The sequence below is a fragment of the Sus scrofa genome, chromosome X (assembly GCF_054392235.1).
Source record: "Sus scrofa isolate SSC_HxYL_T2T_F1_AM1 chromosome X, Sscrofa_HxYL_maternal_Yorkshire_Landrace_v2.0, whole genome shotgun sequence".
Lineage (NCBI taxonomy): Eukaryota > Metazoa > Chordata > Mammalia > Artiodactyla > Suidae > Sus > Sus scrofa.
In genome coordinates this window covers 135205114-135222793 of record NC_139401.1, presented here as the reverse complement: position 1 = coordinate 135222793, position 17680 = coordinate 135205114, and the positions used below count along the sequence as shown (strand labels likewise).

The following is a 17680-nucleotide window of genomic DNA, read 5'->3' as shown; positions in this document are numbered from 1 at the left end:
CTCCAGACCCCGCCCCCGGGCCCCGCAGCGGCGGGACTCGGTCTCCCCAGCCAGCCGGGGGCGGGGGCCCGGCTGCCCCTCCGATCGCGTCCCCGACCGGCCGCCCCGCCTGGTGCCCGGCTCCGTCGCAGCCTGGGTGTCATCCGCGTGGCCGGGTGTGAGGGGCTTCTTCCAGGGAAGCGGCAGGGCAGAGCCCGTCCCCACGGGGGCCGCGCGTGAACCGCCCGCCCTCGCAGAGCCGGCGAGCCCTGCCGTGTGCGGGGGCTGCCGGCCGGGGTCGTGGCAAGGACGCAGTGGCTCCCCTGGGCAGCGTGCAGCGGCGGCCCGAGTGGCTACAGCGAGGGCCTCTTGCTTTCTCTCTTCTTTTTTTTTTTTGGCTCTGCCCAAGGCTCGCTGACGCTGGAAGGCCGGGGATCAGACCTGAGCCACAGCAGTGACACCGCTGAAGCCTTAATCGCTAGGCCACCAGGGAACCCCTTTTCCTCCTTTTTAAAAAATCATTTCTAGGGAGTTCCCGATGTGTCTCAGTGGGTTATGAACCCGACTAGGAACCATGAGGTTGCGGGTTCGATCCCTGGCCTCGCTCAGTGGGTTAAGGATCTGGCATTGTTGCCGTGAGCTGTGGTGTAGGGCGCAGACACGGCCCGGATCTCGTGTGGCTGTGGCTCTGGTGTAGGCTGGCAGCTGCAGCTGCCATTCGACCCCTAGCCTGGGAACTTCCATATGCCATGGGTGCGGCCCTAAAAAGCCAAACAAACAAACAAGTCATTTCTGGAGTTCCCGTTGGGGCTCAGCGGGTCAAGATCCTGACGCAGTGTCGGTGAAGGGTGCAGGCACAATCCCTGGCCTTGCTCCGTGGGACATGGGTCCTTTGATGCTGCAAGCTGTGGAGTCAGCCTGTAGCTCCGATTCCCCCTCCTAGCCCAGGAACGTCCGTACGCTGCAAGTACAGCCCTAAAAAGAAAGAAAAATCATTTCGAAGCCCTTAATTATCACCGGGGAGGAGAGAATGCAACTGCTTCGCAGCGCTATCCCATTTCCCACCTCCTCCTCCCCAAATGGTTCTGTTCTATTCACACCAGCAAAATCCCCACATCTAGGTCACCATTGGGTTAGTTTCCACAAAAATTAAAAAAAAAAAAAAAAACAACCCTGCGTGTGCATGAGAGAACAACCTAGAAATACCAGGCTAGGAATTCTGTAGTTGACCAGCTTTTTTTCCGGGGAGGGAGGCTGAGTGCTGGGACAGCTGCTTAAGTCCTCCGGGCACGGGAACGAGGTGTCAGCCCCCCAAAACATCCTGCAACCTGGCCAAAGTCATGGGGGCCTTCTCAGGCCCGGGCTGGGGCAGCGGAGGGCGAGAGGGGAGCAGATTCTTTTTGTATCTCGAAGGTAGGGCCCCCAGGACTGGCTGATGGGTGGACGTGGCCCGGGCCCCCTCAAATCCTCAGGAACCCAGCAAGGAGTCGCCCTTCCTCCCGGAACAGCGTCCAGCTCCGGCAGAGCCCACCAGCCCCCCACCCGCCTCCGTGTTGGCCCAATGGCCACCTGCCCAAGGCCACAGCCGCACGCGGACTCCATTTCCCGACATTTAATAAGGAGAAAACCCCACACGGCAAAGAAAACCTCATGCAAACGACGACCCGAAGCAAACTGGGTTTCCAGGGCGGCGAGACGGGGCCGGGCCGCTCCAAGGAGGCGGAAGGAGGGAGTAAGGCACTGCCGCCCGGGCCCCGGGCGGGCGCCGGGCAGGGGGCGGAGGGGCGGAGGGCCAGGGGCCCGGGTCGGGCTCGCCGGGTGCCCCGAGTGGCAGAGGCTTCCGCCCGGGGGTGGGGGGGGGGGGCTGCGGGGCGGCGGTGGGGCGCCGGGCACGGCCACAGTCCGCGGGCCGCTCCGGCCGTGTCCCCAGAACCCCAGCACTGCCTGGGAAGAGCGGGCTGGCAGCGGCAAAGGTGAGCAGCCCGGGCCTGGCCGAGGCCGACCAGGTCACCAGGGAGCCAGGAGGACACCAGGAGAGAAGGTGAGCGAGGCCGGCGACATGTGGTGCGGGCGCGTATTTACAGACGGGGACCGCCAGGGGCGATAAATAAATAGGGGCGCGGGCATAAATAGCAAGGAGGGCAGGGGCCATGCCACGAGACCTGGCACGAGGGTGGGAGGGGAGTATTGCTGCTGCCTGGGTGGGGGCTGGGTCCTGTCACCCCCTCCCCAGCAGGGCCCAGAGCAAGGCACTAACGACGGGGGCCCAGGTGTGCCGGGGGCATCTCGGCCGTGACCTCTCCCGTGCCACCCGATCCAGGGCATCCAGGGCCAAGCCCGAGACCCAGGCGTGAGACGCCCCCCGGGACAGGGGGACGGCTCAGGACTGAGAAGCCCCCTCCTCACCGGTTCTGCCACCCTTAGCTGTTGCTCGACACGAGGCCGATGATCTGTTCCAGCTTCTGGCGCAACTTATGCTTCCGACAAGAGGCGTCCCGGTCCAGAGCGCTGAGAACCTGGGGCGGGGGGAGGCCCCGAGCTGGGCTCTCGAGGACGAGGACACCGGCTGCCCCTGCCAAGCCCCCGCCCGCGGGCGCTGTGCCCAGCCTCCGCGCAGCCCCCCCAGCCAGGCGTCCCCCTCCGAATGCACGTCCAGCTGCTCCGTGACCCGCAGCCTCCTCCAGGGCCAGGACGTCCTCCTCCTCCTCCTGTCCACAGCCGGCGTGCAGCCCCTCCCAGGGCGCCTCTGGACACATGCGGTGTCCCCTTTCCCAGCCCCTCCGGACCCACCCCCCACCCCCGCCAGACCCCAGCGAGCGAGCCTTCCGGGGCCTCGCCTCCCTGACCGGGGGCCGCGCCGGCTGGAGCCCATCGCCGCCTCCTCCCTGCCGCCAGGGGTGGGGGGTCCTCACCGGGGCTCCGCCACGGCCCCGCCGCTCCGCGTGTCCCTCCCAACCCTCCCCGCCTCTTCTCTGCCACCTGCGTGTCCCGGGCTCAGAGCCTGCACCCTGGCTCCCTGTCCAGCTGCCCACGGGCCACGCTGGTGCCCTCGCCCAGCCTCAGGCCTCACGGGTTCTCATGTCCAGCCCAGAACGCAGTCCTCAGATCCAGCTCTGTCCCCCTGCCTACTGACACCGCTCACGAACCAGCAAGGCTGCTGAGCCCGCCCACCTCCCGGCCCCAGCCCGTCCTTCTGAGCTCACCCCTCCCCGTGCTCCTGGCCCGTTTAAAACCTTTTCTTCTTCCTTTTTTGTCTGGCATGGTCGGGGCCTGCCGACATTCCCGGGCCTGGGATCGAATCCGTACCACAGCAGGGACAACAGTGGATCTGTAATCCACTGACCCACAAGGGAACTCCCTGGCCCTTAACTTTTGCCCGACCAGAATCTGGTACTCCGGCCCGTGGCCGCTCTCCTGGGTCCTCAAATCCCAGCATGCAGAGAGCGCGTCTGTCACCTGTGCTGGCTCGAAGGCCTGGTCACGGGAAGAAGAGTGAGCAATCCGAGCCCCCTGCCTTCGCCACTGGCTGCGCCCTCCGAGCCAAGCCATTGGGGACGCGGGGGGAGCGGGGGGGCACGCACCTCCTGGCGGTACTTGGCGACATAGAAGTAGAGCTCGCTGAGTGCGCTCAGGACGTTGAAGTCACTGGCGTGGAGTCGGGACTGCTCCACCAGGTATGCGTCCATGTCCTGGTCGCTGATGGATGCCATTTTCGCTATGTCCCGGTAGTACCTGTTGGGACTCCGAGCGGGTCACGCAAGCAGGTGCCACGATAGACAAAGCCCCCGCCCCGGTGGCCAGGCCAGCCTCCAGGCTGTTTTCCCGAGGCCGGCTAAGCAGCAGTGTCCCCTGGGCTTCCCGGCCCTGCCGCTCCCGCCCCCCCTGCCGCTCCCGCCCCCCCTGCACACTGCGCGGCCCACCTCTCCACCCAGCTCTTGTAGTTGGGGATGTCCTTGGCGTAGAGCAGCTTGTTGGACGGCGAGTCCTTGCCCAGCCGGTGCTCGGACGTGGAGCACGAGTCCATGAAGGTCTGGGCCACCACCGACAGGCAGGCGTCCGTGATGCTGCTCTTGTGGATGTCGAACACGAACTGCGGGTTCTTGATCACGTTCACCCAGAAGCGCAGGGGCAGGCTGGGCAGGGGGGGGACAGACGCCCGCGGTGCTCACCCGCACGGCTCCCCTCTGGCCACATCCGGCCCACGGGCGCCAGAGTGACCCTGGGAGTCAGCAGCCAGTTCACGCACTTGCTGCTGGACGTGCAGCGCGCCCTTCTGGTCTCATGTGTCTCGACGCCCCCCGCCCCGCCGCGCAGCTCCCGGCCGGATGGGGCTTCCGGCACCTCTGCCCTGTCCCAGTACCACCAGGTGAGCATCGCGGTCCCGCCACCAACGTCCCACCCGCCCAGACCCTGGCGGAGCCCGACTCCGGAATCGCGCCACTTGCTCGCAGTGCTCCGTGGCACCATGGAAGCCAGGCTGCCATCCCGTCCTGCTGCAGGGACCACGCCAGCCCCTACCGTGGTCCCGACCGTGGTCCCTGTGTCCTGGGAAAGCCTGCTCTTCCCACCACCCGCGGGCGCCAGCAGCGGCTGGCGCAGGGCAGTACCAGTTGCTCTTCCAGGTGTGGCGCACGTCAGGGTCGCTGATCTGCCGCTGGTCAGCCTGCTCGTCCAGGAAGTCGAACATGTACTTGATGGCCAGAGGCAGGGCCGAGCCCCGGTGGGCCGTGCTAAACACGGTCTCAAAGAGATCGTCCACGAACTTCTGCAGCGTGCCCTGCCAGGGTGCGGCAAGGGTGTGGGCTGAGCGCGAGCCCGCGCGGGAGGTCCCCAGGGCAGGGCGCACAGGGCCAGGAACAATCCAGCGGCCGCACCTTGGTGGCCAGCAGCCGCGTCAGGTAGATCTCCGAGACCATCTTGCTGCCACGGTCGCCCTCACGGTGGTCGGCGTGGTCGTGGTTTTTCACCAGGTGCCACAGCTTGGTGCCCGTTTCCTGGTCGGGCGTGATCATGGGCGCCCGCGAGCGGAGGCTGTCGGGGCTGCTGGCCGTGCGGAGCAAGCTCTCTGGGGCAGAGCACGGCTGTGCCCCTTAGGCCAGTGGGGCCAGGCCAGCCGTCCCCCTCCGCCGCGGGAGCCCCGCACGTCTGGGCCCGAGGGGACCGGGACCTCTGGAGACAGGGCCCGGGGAGGCCGCCGGGGCCCAAGCGGGCTGCGCAGGCAGGGGTCCCCCCCAGTGTGGACTCCCGCAGAGACCACCGCACAGGACACCTACCGTAGCGGCTGAGGGAGCGGGTGAAGGTGAAGGAGTTGGCTAGGTTATAGGCTGACACTTGCTTGGGCACCAGTGCCACCAAGGAACCATCTGTCACCTGGGGACCCCGGACACAGAGAGGGGGCCATGCAGGCGGCCGAGAAGCCAAGGGGCCGGAGCCACCATTTGCCCACATGCAGGGCAGCTCCCAAGGCCCCGAGTGGACCCCCATCCGGCGCCTCACCTGGTAGTGGGCCAGCGAGTTGACCCTCTTCCAGTCGCACTCGATCTTGGTGGTGACATCCTCGTCCTGGAGAATGATGCGGGCCATGCGGCCCTGGCGCCACTCTGCGGGCCACAGACAGCGCCAAGGTCCCACTCAGGTCCCCTGCCGCTGCCCTCTGGGCACAGAGCTCAGGCCACGTGGCCACGGGGGCCAGGAGGAGGGGGCCGGGCCTCACCTAGGTCCATGTCCTCAGCTTTGGGGCGCTGCGAGTAGGGGATCCCCTTGTACACGGCGTCCAGCAGCTTGTCTTTGGCCTGGGTGATGCTGTCGCAATTGAGAACCTTCACCGGGACGTGGGCGCTGCCCTCGCTCTCCGGGCACACACAGTGCAGGGTCTGAGGCGGGGGGGCACAGGGTGGGTCCTGTGAGGCCGCCCCTCGTGCCCGAAGCCCTGCCCACCCGGCCCCCCCGCTCACCAGCATCTTGTAGTCGATCTGCTGCCGGATGAGCTTGTCCTCGCTCAGGGAGTAGCGCGCCTCGCCCGTGATGGCGTCGATGGGGCCCTTCTCCATCTGCTGCTTGATGGCGCAGTAGAGCAGGAAGAGCGGCTCCCCCGCGCACTCCTGCGGGCGGGTGGGCGGGCGCGCACACGGCTTGCCACCGGCCTGCCAGCCGGCTGCTGGCCCACGTCACCACCACCCCCCCCCTGCACCCGCCCTCCGAGCGCACCTTCAGGAACTTATACAGCAGGAAGGTGAACCAGTTGGTCAGCATCTTCTCGGCCACCGACTCGGTCCTAGGGGGAAAGGCGTGCTCGGCCGGGCCAGCCGGGGCCTGGCCCGCGGGGGGGGGCGGGGTGGGGGGCGCCCGGCTGGGGCGGGCAGGCGAGGGGCCCCGTACCTGCGCAGCAGCAGCTTCGGGTGGTTCTTGCTCTCCAGGTTCTTCTCTATGAGGTCCGCCAGCAGCTGCTTGAGCAGACCTGTGGCGTAATCGAGGCGGCTCTGCAGAGCCACCATGGTGAGCGAGGCCACGGTGCCGCGGTCGCGCATGGAGAAGCTGCTCTGGGCCTCCAGCGTGTGGATGAAGGTCAGGACGAAGGCGCGGCTGTGCAGCAGCTGCCCGAAGAGACGCAGGGCCTTCTCGACGTTGGGGGGGGTCTGGGGGACAGGGTGTCTCAGAGGGTGGCGGCGGCCCTGGGCGTGACAGGGTGCGGGCTGGCGATCGGGGGGCACTCACGTCCAGCTCCTTGAGCACCGGGTGGGCCTCGATGCCCGGGAAAAGCACCCGCACGGCGTAGGTCCGGTAGTCCAGGAACGGGATCTGCACCCCGTCCATGTGGTTGGTCAGCTCGTTGATGTCTGTCTGCAGCTCAGCAAAGGCTGGGGGGGGGGGGGGGGCCCGGGCCGGGGTAGAGTGAGCAGAGCAGAAGGAGGGAGGCCCCTCTGCCCACCCTGCGCCCCGCCCCTGCCCAGGCACCTTCCTTGCACTCCAGGGCCACCCGGGACTCCAAGTTGTCCATCTGCAGCTGGAGCCGCTTGAGCGTGCGGTCCGCGTCCCGAGTCTTGCGTTTGTAGGCGACCAGCACGGCGGTGATGGCCAGCAGCAGCAGCCCGCCCCCCGCCGCCAGCCCCACCATGGCCGGCAGGGTCAGCGCCCGCTCGGCCGTGATGTGCAGGGTGCCCAGCCAGAACTCCAGGCCGCCCACCAGCACCTGCGGGCACAGGGGCGCTGTAAGCCGGCCCTGCGCCCACCCCAGGCTCCGTGGGTGGCCTCCCTGCCCGCTACCCACCATGACAGGCTGCCGGCCTGTCTGGCTGGGGGAGTCGCACAGGAGCTGCGTGTCCGAGACGGTGAGCGCGCACGGCTGGCCCCCAATCAACACTGTGTAGTTGAGGCGGGAGCTGCCGGCCGCCGCGGGGATCAGGTTCTTGCCCTGCAGGCAGAGTGTGAGGTCAGCCAGGCTTCCCGCCTCCCTGCACCGCCCCCGCCCAGGCCCTCGAGCCCCGCCCCGCCGGCACCTTGAGCACCACGTGGGAGCCGGGCTTCACGTCCAGGACACCAGAGGGCCCGAGGGGCTCGAAGCTGGGGTCGGGGTAGTAGGTGAAGGAGGACCGGTTGAGGGAGCGGGCCGTCTGCACGTGGTCCAGCAGGAAGCCAAACTCATCGGGGTGCTCCCCCTGGGCCTGCAGCTGGGGCCGCCCCAGGAAGATGCCGGGGGCCTTGCACAGCATGGCGGTGTCGTTGATCACCTGGCACGTCTGTGGGGACAAAGGTGGGTGGCCGGGCACACGAGGCCACGGGCAGGGGGGCAGGATGGGGTCAGCGGGCACTCACGTTGGTGGTCTCAATGCCTCGGTACTTGGCCCGCACCCGGGGCTCCTGGACTGTCAGCAGGTGGGTCCCACTGACGGTGATGGCAGTGCTTCCACTAGGGACAGGGGGAGGGGCCTCAGGCTTTGTCCCCAGCTGCCCAAGCCTGGCCCTGGAGAGTTATCGAGGCTGCCCAGGGCCTCCACAACCCTGGGTCACCCAGTGGGGGCCAAGGGCTGTGTGGCTCAGAGGAGCTGTAACTCGATGCCCACAGCCTCAGTCCCCAGCCCCATCTCTGCTGACCAGGCTCTATTCTCTGTAGAGTCTTATTTTTTTCATCTTTTATCTTTTTTTTTTTTTTTTTTGTCTTTTTGCTATTTCTTTGGGCCGCTCCCGCAGCATATGGAGGTTCCCAGGCTAGGGGTCCAATCGGAGCTATAGCCACCGGCCTACACCAGAGCCACAGCAATGCGGGATCCAAGCCGCGTCTGCAACCTACACCCCAGCTCACGGCAACGCCAGATCCCTAACCCACTGAGCAAAGGCAGGGACCGAACCCGCAACCTCACGGTTCCTAGTCGGATTCGTTAACCACTGCGCCACGACGGGAATGCCTCCTTTTTTTCTTTTTTTTTTTTTTTTTTTAAGGGCCACAAGCACGACATATGGCAGTTTCCAGACTAGGGGCTGAATCAGAGCTGTAGCCGCCGGCCTACACCCCAGCCACAGCCACAGCCACACGGGATCCGAGCCACGTCTACGACCTACACCCCAGCTCACGGCAACGCCGGATCCTTAACCCACTGAGTGAGGCCAGGGCTCGAACCCGCTTCCTCATGGATGCTAGTCAGGTTCGTTTCCGCTGCGCCCTGGTGGGGCCTCTGGCAGGGTCTTACTTGATGATGCTCCAGGTGGGCTCCAGGCGAGTGACAGTGGGGTCCTGGGTGTAGGTGTAGAAGACGCCAGGACTGGAGAGGTTGGCGCGGTCGATGGCCAGGGTGACGGGGGCCTGGCTGGGGCCCAGGGTGGAGACAGGCGAGATGCACACGATGGCTTCCGCGTCCCTCCTGTGGAAGCAAGCAGGCGGCCCAGGGCTGGCACCTGGTGGCCGCCCGCAGCCCCCACCTGACCCTCAGCCCGAGGCGGGGCGGCCCCGGCTCACCGCACAAAGTGGCACTCGCCATCTCTCACGGTCACCGTGACCCTGCTGCCGGCATCCAGAGAACTTCCGGAGAGGGTGAGCCGCGTGCCCCCGGAGGCCGGGCCCCGGTGGGGACTCACGCCGTCGAATGTCGGCGTCTGCGGGAGAAGTGGCCTGAGTGGGGCGGGGGTGGCAGCCGCGCAGGGTCGGCCACACCCCCGGGGCGCGCGGGCAGCACACTCACCACGAAGCTGTAGAGCTGCTCCGACTGCGTGCGGAAGTCGGCCGAGCAGTCGCCGACGCACAGCTCCGCGGGGCCCGGCAGCGGGCTGGGCACCAGCGACTCCTCCATCTCGCACACGATCCTAGGCGGCCGAGGGGTCAGGGTCAGGTCCGGCCACGGCAGGGGGCCCGGAGCGCGCGCGCACGTGCGCGCGCGCGCGCGGCCGCACTCACCTCTCGGCGCTGACATACTCGGCGGGGATGGGGTTGCAGCGCACACCGGCCACCCGCACGCCCACCTCTCGGGAGCTGAGGCCCAGGTTCTCGCCGACGATGGTGACCCGGGTGCCTCCCTCCTTGGGCCCCCTGAGCGGGTGGATCTGCGAGGCAGGGTGGGAGGAAAGGAGGTGAGCCGAGACGGAGAGCGCCCCGTGGGCAGCGGGGCGGCTGCCTGGCAGGGAGACCCACCTGGGCGATGCGGGGGTGGCTGCAGCGAGCACCCTTCTGGCTTGGGTGCATCCAGTTGGTCTTGGTGGCCGGGCAGTGGGCCCGCAGCTGGCACCTGTGCTCCGAGACGCACCAGCCACAGTTGAAGCGGGGGTCGGCCTTGAGGCAGAGGCCACAGCTGGGCCGCTGCGCCCAGCACTTGTACAGGAGGGCTGTGGGCACAGAGGGCACCGCTGGACCTGGCCCCGGCTCGTGCCTCCTCTGCCCCCGGAAGCGAGCTCCTCGCCTCGGCCCGCCCTCACCTCGGAAGGTGGCAGGCTGGTCGATGGGGAAGCCTCCGTCCCAGACCACGGAGAAGTCGAGCTCAGTGTCGCCATGCTCATCGCCTTCATACGAGTACTGGGGACAGGGGCCCGGGTGACCCCAGCGAAGCCGCGCAGGCCCCCCGGCTCAGGAAGCCCCAGCGGGAGACTCAGCAGCCCCCCCCCCCTGCCCCAGTCACTGGAGGCTTCCAGACCAGTTCGGGAGAGGGGGCTCACCGAGGCGTTCTGGCACTGCACGCTGCTGCTGTTGAAGCGGATGGCAGGCACCCGCTGCTGCCGCCCCCGCACCCGGACCACGCACTCGTAGTTCTTCTGGCCCGACTGGGGCTGCGGCAGGTTCTTGGCCCGCAGGGTGAGCGGCTGCATGACGCCTACCGGGATCAGGAGGTCCCCGCTGGGCAGGATCTCGGGGCAGCCCTGAGGGGAAAGTGGCCGTCACCGCACGCGCACACGGCCGCTGCCCGGGTGCGGCCGGGCGCGGCCCGGGTTGAGGCGGCTCCCAGAAAACAAGACCAAAGGCAGAAAAGCCAGGGGCCAGCCCGCGCGGAGCCCAGCCCCCTCGCGTGTGGCGCCTGCCTCACCTCGGGGCTGTGCACCCTGCCCTCCTGGAAAGAGCACTCGTGGGGGTGGCTGGTACACACGTGGCGGTACTTACACCAGTGGCAGGGGTAAGGGCTGCCGACGCAGGACCTGCACCTGCAGGGAAGAGGCCGCCGAAGTCACAGAGCAGGCCCGGCTGCGCCCCTCCCCGTCCCTCCGACCGGACACACGGGCCACGGGGACGCGGGGTCGAGAAGGCCGGCACTCACGACTGGAGGACGCTGCAGTTGTAGAAGACAAGGTCAGCCCCCGCGAACCCCACGCCGGTCTCCTTGGAGAGCAGCTGCAGCCGCACTGTGCGGGTGGCTCCTGCAGTAGCCCAGGGGTGCCACAGGTGAGTCGGGGACAGAGAATGCCCCCCGACCCCTGGGCAGCCCCGGCCCACTGACCGTGCCCCCGGGTGAGAGCCCGGAGCTCCTGGACGGAAGGCGAGGGGCAGCGCAACTCCCCAGAAGGCAGCAGGACCGCCTCGCTCTCCGCCACCTCCTCGAAGGCACAGCTCACACCTGCGCTGAGGTCTGGCACGTTGTGCATGGCCACTGTCAGCTGGGGGAGCAGAGGACTCACAGCGGGGGCCCCCGATCCCCGACGTGCAGGTGTGCAGGCTGCACCCCCACCTCGCCACTCACCTGCACCCCGGGCGAGGTCACCGACACGTTGCTGGGCCGGATCCGCACCTGGACGCACCTGCTCAGCACCTCTGCGAAGCCGTGTGGGGCTGAGGCCCCCGGACAGGCCCCCTGGCGGCAGCATCTGCGTGGGGTCAGGCCAGGCCCATCCCACAGCTGCTCCAGGAAGCCCCCGAGCAGGAGAGCAGTGGGGGCCTGAGAGGGACAAAGGGGACAGGTGGCCCAGCCCCCAGTGCCAGGCAACCGCGTGCCTCCGCCTCATGCCCTGGGGGCCTAGGGACGTCACTCGGGGTAGAGGTTCCGCTCATTAGCTGGAGAGAGGAGAAGGTGTGGAGGCCACAAGGGCACAGCCGGGAGGAGCGGGCATGTGGGTGACGACGAGGCAGGGGCGCTCCTCCCAGGCCCGCGCCCGCCCACCCGCCCCGCACGGCCGCCCTCACCTGTGCTGCAACACGCACCAGCCGCAGTGCGGGTCCCCCGAGCCCAGGCAGGCCTCGCAGCTCGGGTACTGCTCACAGGTCTCCACCGGGAGCTGGCTCACCTGGGGACAGTGGCGTCAGCACCCCACCCCCCCGCCCGCCGCCCGCCGCCCGCCGCCTCGGGCCTACCTGCTTCTCGCCAAGGAGGTAGATGTGCCGGTGGTCAGGGCTGAAGAGCAGGTCTCGGAGTATGGGGCTGCCATCCAGCACGGGCACCGTCTCGTAAAGGCGGGCCTCCTGGGAGCCATCCACCCGCACCTGGGCCACGAGACGGGCACCTGATGCCACTGCCCGGGCAACCTCTCCTCCAGCCAGGGACTCGCCCTGCCCCCCCCATGCTGCAGACCAGGGACGGAGGGCTCAGGCGGGCGCCACAGCCAGCTGGGAAGGGCTCCCAGGAGAGGGAGACAGAGCCGAGCGTTGCCCAGGGCTGGGCATGGCGGAAAGGGGCGATGGCGAAAGGGGCCGGGGGTTTCGGGTGATGGCAACGTCCCAGGACGAGACAGCGGGTGTGCTTGCGTAACCCTGCAAACTAACTGAGACCACCGAAAGGTGCGTTTGGACTGCGGAGTGTGTGACGCGGCCTGACACGTCAACAAAGCTGGGATAAGAGGGAAAAGCGACCAGCGGCTCCCTTCCCAAACCTCCCCCGCCACCCGGGGAGGATGTGGCAGCTGCCGCAACTCCTTCCCCTCCAGGACACACCGGCGCTCCCAGTCCTGAATGGGGGCAGCTGCGGCCCAGCCAGCACTGCAGCCCCGGTGCCCACGAGGGCACATGAGGGCACAGGGGGTGAGGCCCACATCGGGTCCCTCGCTCATTCAGCTGAGCGCTCAGCAACGAGGGCTCCTGCTCTCCCGGCGGGGAGGCCCTGAGGCGGGCCAGGTCTGGCCCCGCCGCAGAGCCAGACGAGCGGGGTCACTAACCCCCAGTGCCACAGCGGGAACTCCCCGTCTTCAAAGGCCACCCTTTGTCCCGCCTCTCGGGGGCCTCTGCCCTGGTGTTCCGGGCCCACCTTCTTCAGGCTGCCGCTGCGGGTGCCGACGAAGACCACGGAGTGCTGCCGGTAGGCGTAGGCGGCCACGCTGGCCATGCCGTCCGTGCTGTCGGCCAGCAGGGGCAGCCCCTCGATCACGTGCAGGCCGCCCAGCGGCTGGTTCAACACCAGCCCGCAGAAGTTTCCATTGATCTGCATGGGCTGGTGAAACAGGAGAGGTACGCGGGGGTCAGAGCTTGGGGACACCCGCTGGACAGAGGCCAGGAAGGGAGCAGGGTCCGAAGCGTTTGCGCTGGGGCCCCCCGGGGCCTCGGGGGCTGAGAGGAGAGATGGGGGAAGGAGCGGGGAGAAGGCAGCAGGACGAGCGGGACCCCCACGAGATGGAGCAAGCGGCGGGGGGGCCGAGCGGGAGAGAGACGGGTGTCCCCCGGGACCGAGGAGGACTCACGGTGTTGATGCAGGGCAGCTCCTTGTTGAGCAGCCAGGGCAGGGCCAGCGTGCCCTCGCCGCGGTAGCAGGACTGGATGCGGCGCCGGATGTGGGCGTTGATGTTGCTGAGCGTGAAGAGGCAGAGGACGGTCTGGCGCGGCGGGCTGGCCCGGTTCTTCTGGCCCTGGGAGAAGACGGTGAAGAGCACGTCCTCGTCGGCCGGCACGCCCAGGGCCTGGGCCAGCAGCAGGCCCGGCTTGGCCAGGTGGGCACTCTGCACCAGGCGGTACTCGACGCCGCGCCAGGAGCAGCCGATGGGGAACTCCACATACGAGTAGAACTCCGAGTCCCCCGAGCACATGCGCACGATCTTGGACGTGAAGAACTTCTCGCCCGCCGTGTCCAGCAGCGTCTGCTGCGTGTCCAGCTGCAGCGTCAGGAAGTACACGAAGGAGGCGCTGGCGAAGCCGTAGACGTAGTAGATGTCGAAGGCCGGGTGCAGGGACAGCGTGTCAGAGGGGATCTTGATCTGGGAGGAGACGAACTCGTCCTGGTAGACCTGGGCGGCGGGGCCGGAGGGGGCGCGTCGGCCTGGCGGCCCCCGGGCCCCAGGCCCCGCCCCCGCCACCGCCCCCGGGCTCCCGCGCCACTGCCCCGCAGCCCACGCCAGCCGCCCGGACAGTCACGGGAGCCCAGGCCGGAAGGAGCGGCCCCAGCCCGCGACCCGGCCTGCCCTCTGCGGCTTGTCCCCTCGGGACCAGGGCGCCTCCAGACGGCAGGGCCAGGGCAGGAGGGAACGCCAGCTGGCTCTTCAGGGGGACGAGAGGGTGCGCAGGCCGGCAGGCTCACCCACCAGACTGAACATGTCGCTACTGTCTTCGTCGCCAATGAGCTTCCGGGAGCTCAGGGTGGGGAAGTACTCGGACTTGCCATCCACAGCGGTGCCCACGAACAGCTTGCTGGGGCCCTGGCCCTGCTCCACGATGACGCCAGCCATGGAGTCAGGCTCCTGGGCCCCCGACAGGTAGTGCTCCTTGCGGTGGTGCGGCTCGCCCAGCTTGAAGAGGTCATCCAGGCGCAGAAACTGGCAGATGCCCTGCCAGACACTGCCGCAGGCCACCAGGCGGCGGGCCGCGTAGTCTATGAGTAGCAGCTTGTTCACGTTGTCCACAGGTGACAAGCGGTGGGCGCACGCGCGCATGCTGGGGGGCGGGTAGCAGCGAGCATTGTCCTCGACGGGCCCCGTGACATGGACCCGCAGCTCGGTCAGGTTGGGGGCCAGCTTGAAGATGCGGTTCACCGCGCCCACAAAGACCTCCCCGGTCACCCGGTGCACCGCCAGGTGGGTGAGTGAGGTGTCCGTCACCGAGAAGGCAGGGAAGGGCCTGCTGGCACCCAGGGCCCGCCCCACGACGAGGAGGAACAGCACGAGGAGGCAGAGGGTGGGCATGGCCAGCGGCTGCCCCAGGGGACGGGCCTGAGGAGAGACGGCCACCACGGGTCGGAGGGCGCCAGCCCGGGCTGCCCAGCCCGGCTGCCCTGCCTGGCCTGGGGCCCCCAGCAGGCCAGGAGCCAGGCCACAGAGGGGGCAGGCTACCCACCCACCAGCACGCCAGAGCCCCAGATGGTGACCATGGCTGGCAGAGAGGAGGGGCCTCCACCGGGCGCAGGAGTGAGCGGCGAGCGCAGGCAGGCTCGGGGGCATCAATCACTCCCCACCCGCTGCTGGAAAGGGGCCCTGAGGCCTCGCCGCAGCTGGGCCACACCCAAGGGGGCAGCAGAGCCAGCTGCTGGGAAAGGCAGGCTGGGCGGCCCTCCCAGAAGGAGAACCCAAACACCAGACCCCCGAGCTGAGGGTGGCCAGCCCAGGCCACAGACACGCCCCACACCCCAGCTGGGGGACAGGGACAGGCAGGGAGAAAACAATCGCAAATTGGCAGCGGGTGTCAGGACACTACCCGGGACAGAGGCCCAAGGCTTCGAAGCCTGAGACCAGTCGCAGGACGCCACATCCAGGTTCCTGGCCGCAGCTGCCTCCCTGCCCAAGGCCTCCCTCTGCTAGCTGTCCAGGAGCCTGCTGTGTAGCCTATACCGGCTGCAACACAAAGCCGAGTCGCGCCTGCCCCCACAGCCACGCACAGAGACAGACATAAGTCAGGCTCTGCTCAGGCGCAGCCAGACAGATGCCCAGGCAGCCCCGCGCAGCTCTTCCTCCAAACCCAGAGGTTCGCTGGGGAAAGGGAGACGCAGGGGGGCCCGAGGAGCCCTACGGAAAGGAGGCCACGGTCGCAATACAGCTGAGACCTTGGGGAGATGGGCTGGGGGCGCACAGAAGCAGTACTGCGCTTGGCTGGGTCTTCACCCCTAGGCCACACCCAGCCCTCGACCAGCTCCAGGCAACCAAGCCAGTAGAGCAGTGTCGTGGCAGCGGACAGGGCAGGGCTCAGGGCTCCGCTCTCAGTGCCCAAGCCCCCAGGGAGACACAAGGTACCCGGCCGGGGCGGGGTGGGGGGGGTGCAGAGACCCAAACCAAGGAGGCACAGAAGAAAGCGGGGAAATGCATTTGCTGGAACAAGGAGCAGACACAGCCTGGAACTGCCGAGTTTCAGCTCAGACTGATCATCTCTCTGGGGCTCTTTTGTCAGGTCCGAATCCTGGACCCTCCATGCAACAGCCGGAGAAGAAAGAAAGAGAAGGAGGCCTCATCCCCTCCTCACCTCCTCCACTCGGCGGCACAGGAATACAAGCGGAAGAATGGGCCTGGGCAGGTGGCCTGGGAGACCTGGAGAGGCAGGACTGGCAGCCCAAGCGCCCACCCCAAACCTTAGCCTGTAAGTGAGAGCCTGGGGCATCACCGGCTCCCCCACCTCTCTGCTACAGCCCGGCCAGCAGAGCCCTAGGAGGGGACAGACCCTCGCAGAGACCCGGCTCCAGCGCCCACTCCCCAGTGCCCCGCGCTGTGCTCCTGGCCCGGCTCGCCCTGCCCCCACCAGGGACGCCCCCCTCGGCGGACCCACAGGGACCCCCATGGAGGGCGGCGCGGCATCAGCCCTTGCAGCGGCCGCTCCTCCGCCACAAAGGGTCGGTCCCGAGAAGCAGGGGCCGGGCCTGACCCCTTCGGGGCTGAGCCGAACCCCCGGGCTGCGGGAGCCCCGGGCCGCCGAGCAGGCGGGACCCCCACGGGAGGCAGGGGATGGCGGCCACCTACCTGTCCCTTCGCCGCCGCTGGCTCCGGGGGGCCGCCCTCCAGCCCCACACCGGCCCCGTTCGCGCGCCCCGCCGCCGCCGCCGCCGCCGCCGCACCCCGCAGCCCGCGCGCCAGCGCCGCTGCCGCCGCCGCCCACACACTGGGCCGGCCCGCCGCCGCCGCCGGGGCCTTTTAAACCCGGACCGTACCACCGCGCCGGGCGGGGGCGCCCGGGGAGGACCGAGCGGCGGGGCTCACGCGCGAGGGCCGCTCTCCGCGGAGCCAGGGAGAGGCCCAGGGCGCAGGCCAGGCCCCGAGAGCCGCTGGGTCCCCGCCCGCGAGCCGACGCCCCTCGCGCCGGGGCCGCGGCCGCGGCGCGCGTCTCTCCCCCTCGTCGCGGCCGGCGGCTCGGGCAGCCCCGGGAACCGCGCGCCCGCGCGCGCCCGCGCCACACCCCCTCGGGCCGCGGGCGCGCGCAGACCCCGCCCCGGCGCTCGGGGGCGCGCCTGGGGCCACCTGCCGCGCGCGCGCCGCGCTCCTCGTCCCCGCCCTTCCTTCAGGCGCACACCTGCCACGGCCTCGCGGCCCCGAGGCCCCTCTGCCTGCGACGGTCGGTGACCCCGGGCTCGGCGCGAGGCCTCGGAGCTGTCGGCCATTCGCACGGGGCCCTGCCCCACGCGCGGCCCTCGGTTTCTCTCATCGCCTTGGTTTCCTTGGCCTTTTCGGTTTAGACGGCTTCCTTGAGATGGCATCCATCTATCCTGCCAGTGGCTCATTTACAGTGTCACGTTGGGCCAGTGTCTGGTGTATTCACAAAGTTGGGCAACCAGCCACATTATTAGACCCGCAAACGTCTTCATCACCCCCAAAGAAAAGCCCCGAGTACCCACTATCAGTCCTCGCTGGTCCACCTCTCACCCGCCCTGGCACAGCCCACCTCCAGCCGGCCGCACTGCCCCCACCCCAGGCCCCGGTGCCCACTCCTCCACTTGCGGCCGATGGCTTTCCCTCTTCTGGCCGTCTCACAGCAGTGGATTCACACAATCCGCTTGGGTCTTTGGCGTCTGGGGTCTTCCGCTGAGCATGATGTTTTGATATTGTGACCTGTATCAGGACTTTGTTTCTTTTTAGGGCCAAAGAATATTCCATTACTTGGATATTCCACTGTTATTGATGCGTTCATCAATTGGCAGGCACTGCTGTCGTTTCCATCTTTCGGCTCGGGTGAACAACGCTGCTACAGACATTCCTCTCTATGTTTTTGTGCGAACGCGTTATCGTTTCCCTTCCACTTAGGAGTGAAACTGCTGGGACAAACGATAACTCTGTTTTTAATGTTTTTAAAAATTTATTTGTCTTTTTGCCATTTCTTGGGCCGCTCCTGCGGCATATGGAGGTTCCCAGGCCAGGGGTCGAATTGGAGCTGTAGGCGCCGGCCTACGCCAGAGCCACAGCCATG

At 68.1% G+C, this 17680-nt stretch overlaps 1 protein-coding gene across 1 annotated transcript; it reads right to left on the bottom strand.

The window, feature by feature from the left end:
- Positions 1–1576: 1576 nt before the first annotated feature.
- Positions 1577–16383, bottom strand: PLXNA3 (plexin A3). The gene is made up of 33 exons (XM_021080740.2): positions 16243–16383; positions 13888–14511; positions 13054–13593; positions 12624–12806; positions 11738–11866; positions 11570–11670; positions 11130–11253; positions 10890–11046; positions 10710–10809; positions 10482–10596; positions 10117–10317; positions 9880–9976; positions 9599–9789; positions 9365–9510; positions 9153–9273; positions 8930–9066; positions 8664–8834; positions 7792–7885; positions 7476–7715; positions 7247–7390; positions 6934–7168; positions 6694–6836; positions 6358–6614; positions 6187–6253; positions 5934–6080; positions 5693–5852; positions 5476–5579; positions 5253–5349; positions 4854–5044; positions 4587–4756; positions 3900–4112; positions 3561–3711; positions 1577–2495 (listed from the first exon to the last, which is right to left on the bottom strand). The coding sequence occupies exons 2-33, from the start codon at positions 14482–14484 to the stop codon at positions 2400–2402; spliced, it is 5619 nt and encodes a 1872-aa protein (XP_020936399.2). The 5' UTR covers positions 14485–14511; positions 16243–16383; the 3' UTR covers positions 1577–2399.
- Positions 16384–17680: the final 1297 nt, after the last annotated feature.

Bases quoted from the DNA above. Each gene is read 5' to 3' on its own strand.
- PLXNA3 (XM_021080740.2), bottom strand. From the start codon at position 14,484: ATGCCCACCCTCTGCCTCCTCGTGCTGTTCCTCCTCGTCGTGGGGCGG. The intron at 11,047-11,129 runs GTGAGTGGCGAG...CTGCTCCCCCAG, and splicing joins TGACCTCGCCCGGGGTGCAG to CTGACAGTGGCCATGCACAA. The intron at 4,757-4,853 runs GTGCGGCCGCTG...GCACCCTGGCAG, and splicing joins CGCGGCTGCTGGCCACCAAG to GGCACGCTGCAGAAGTTCGT.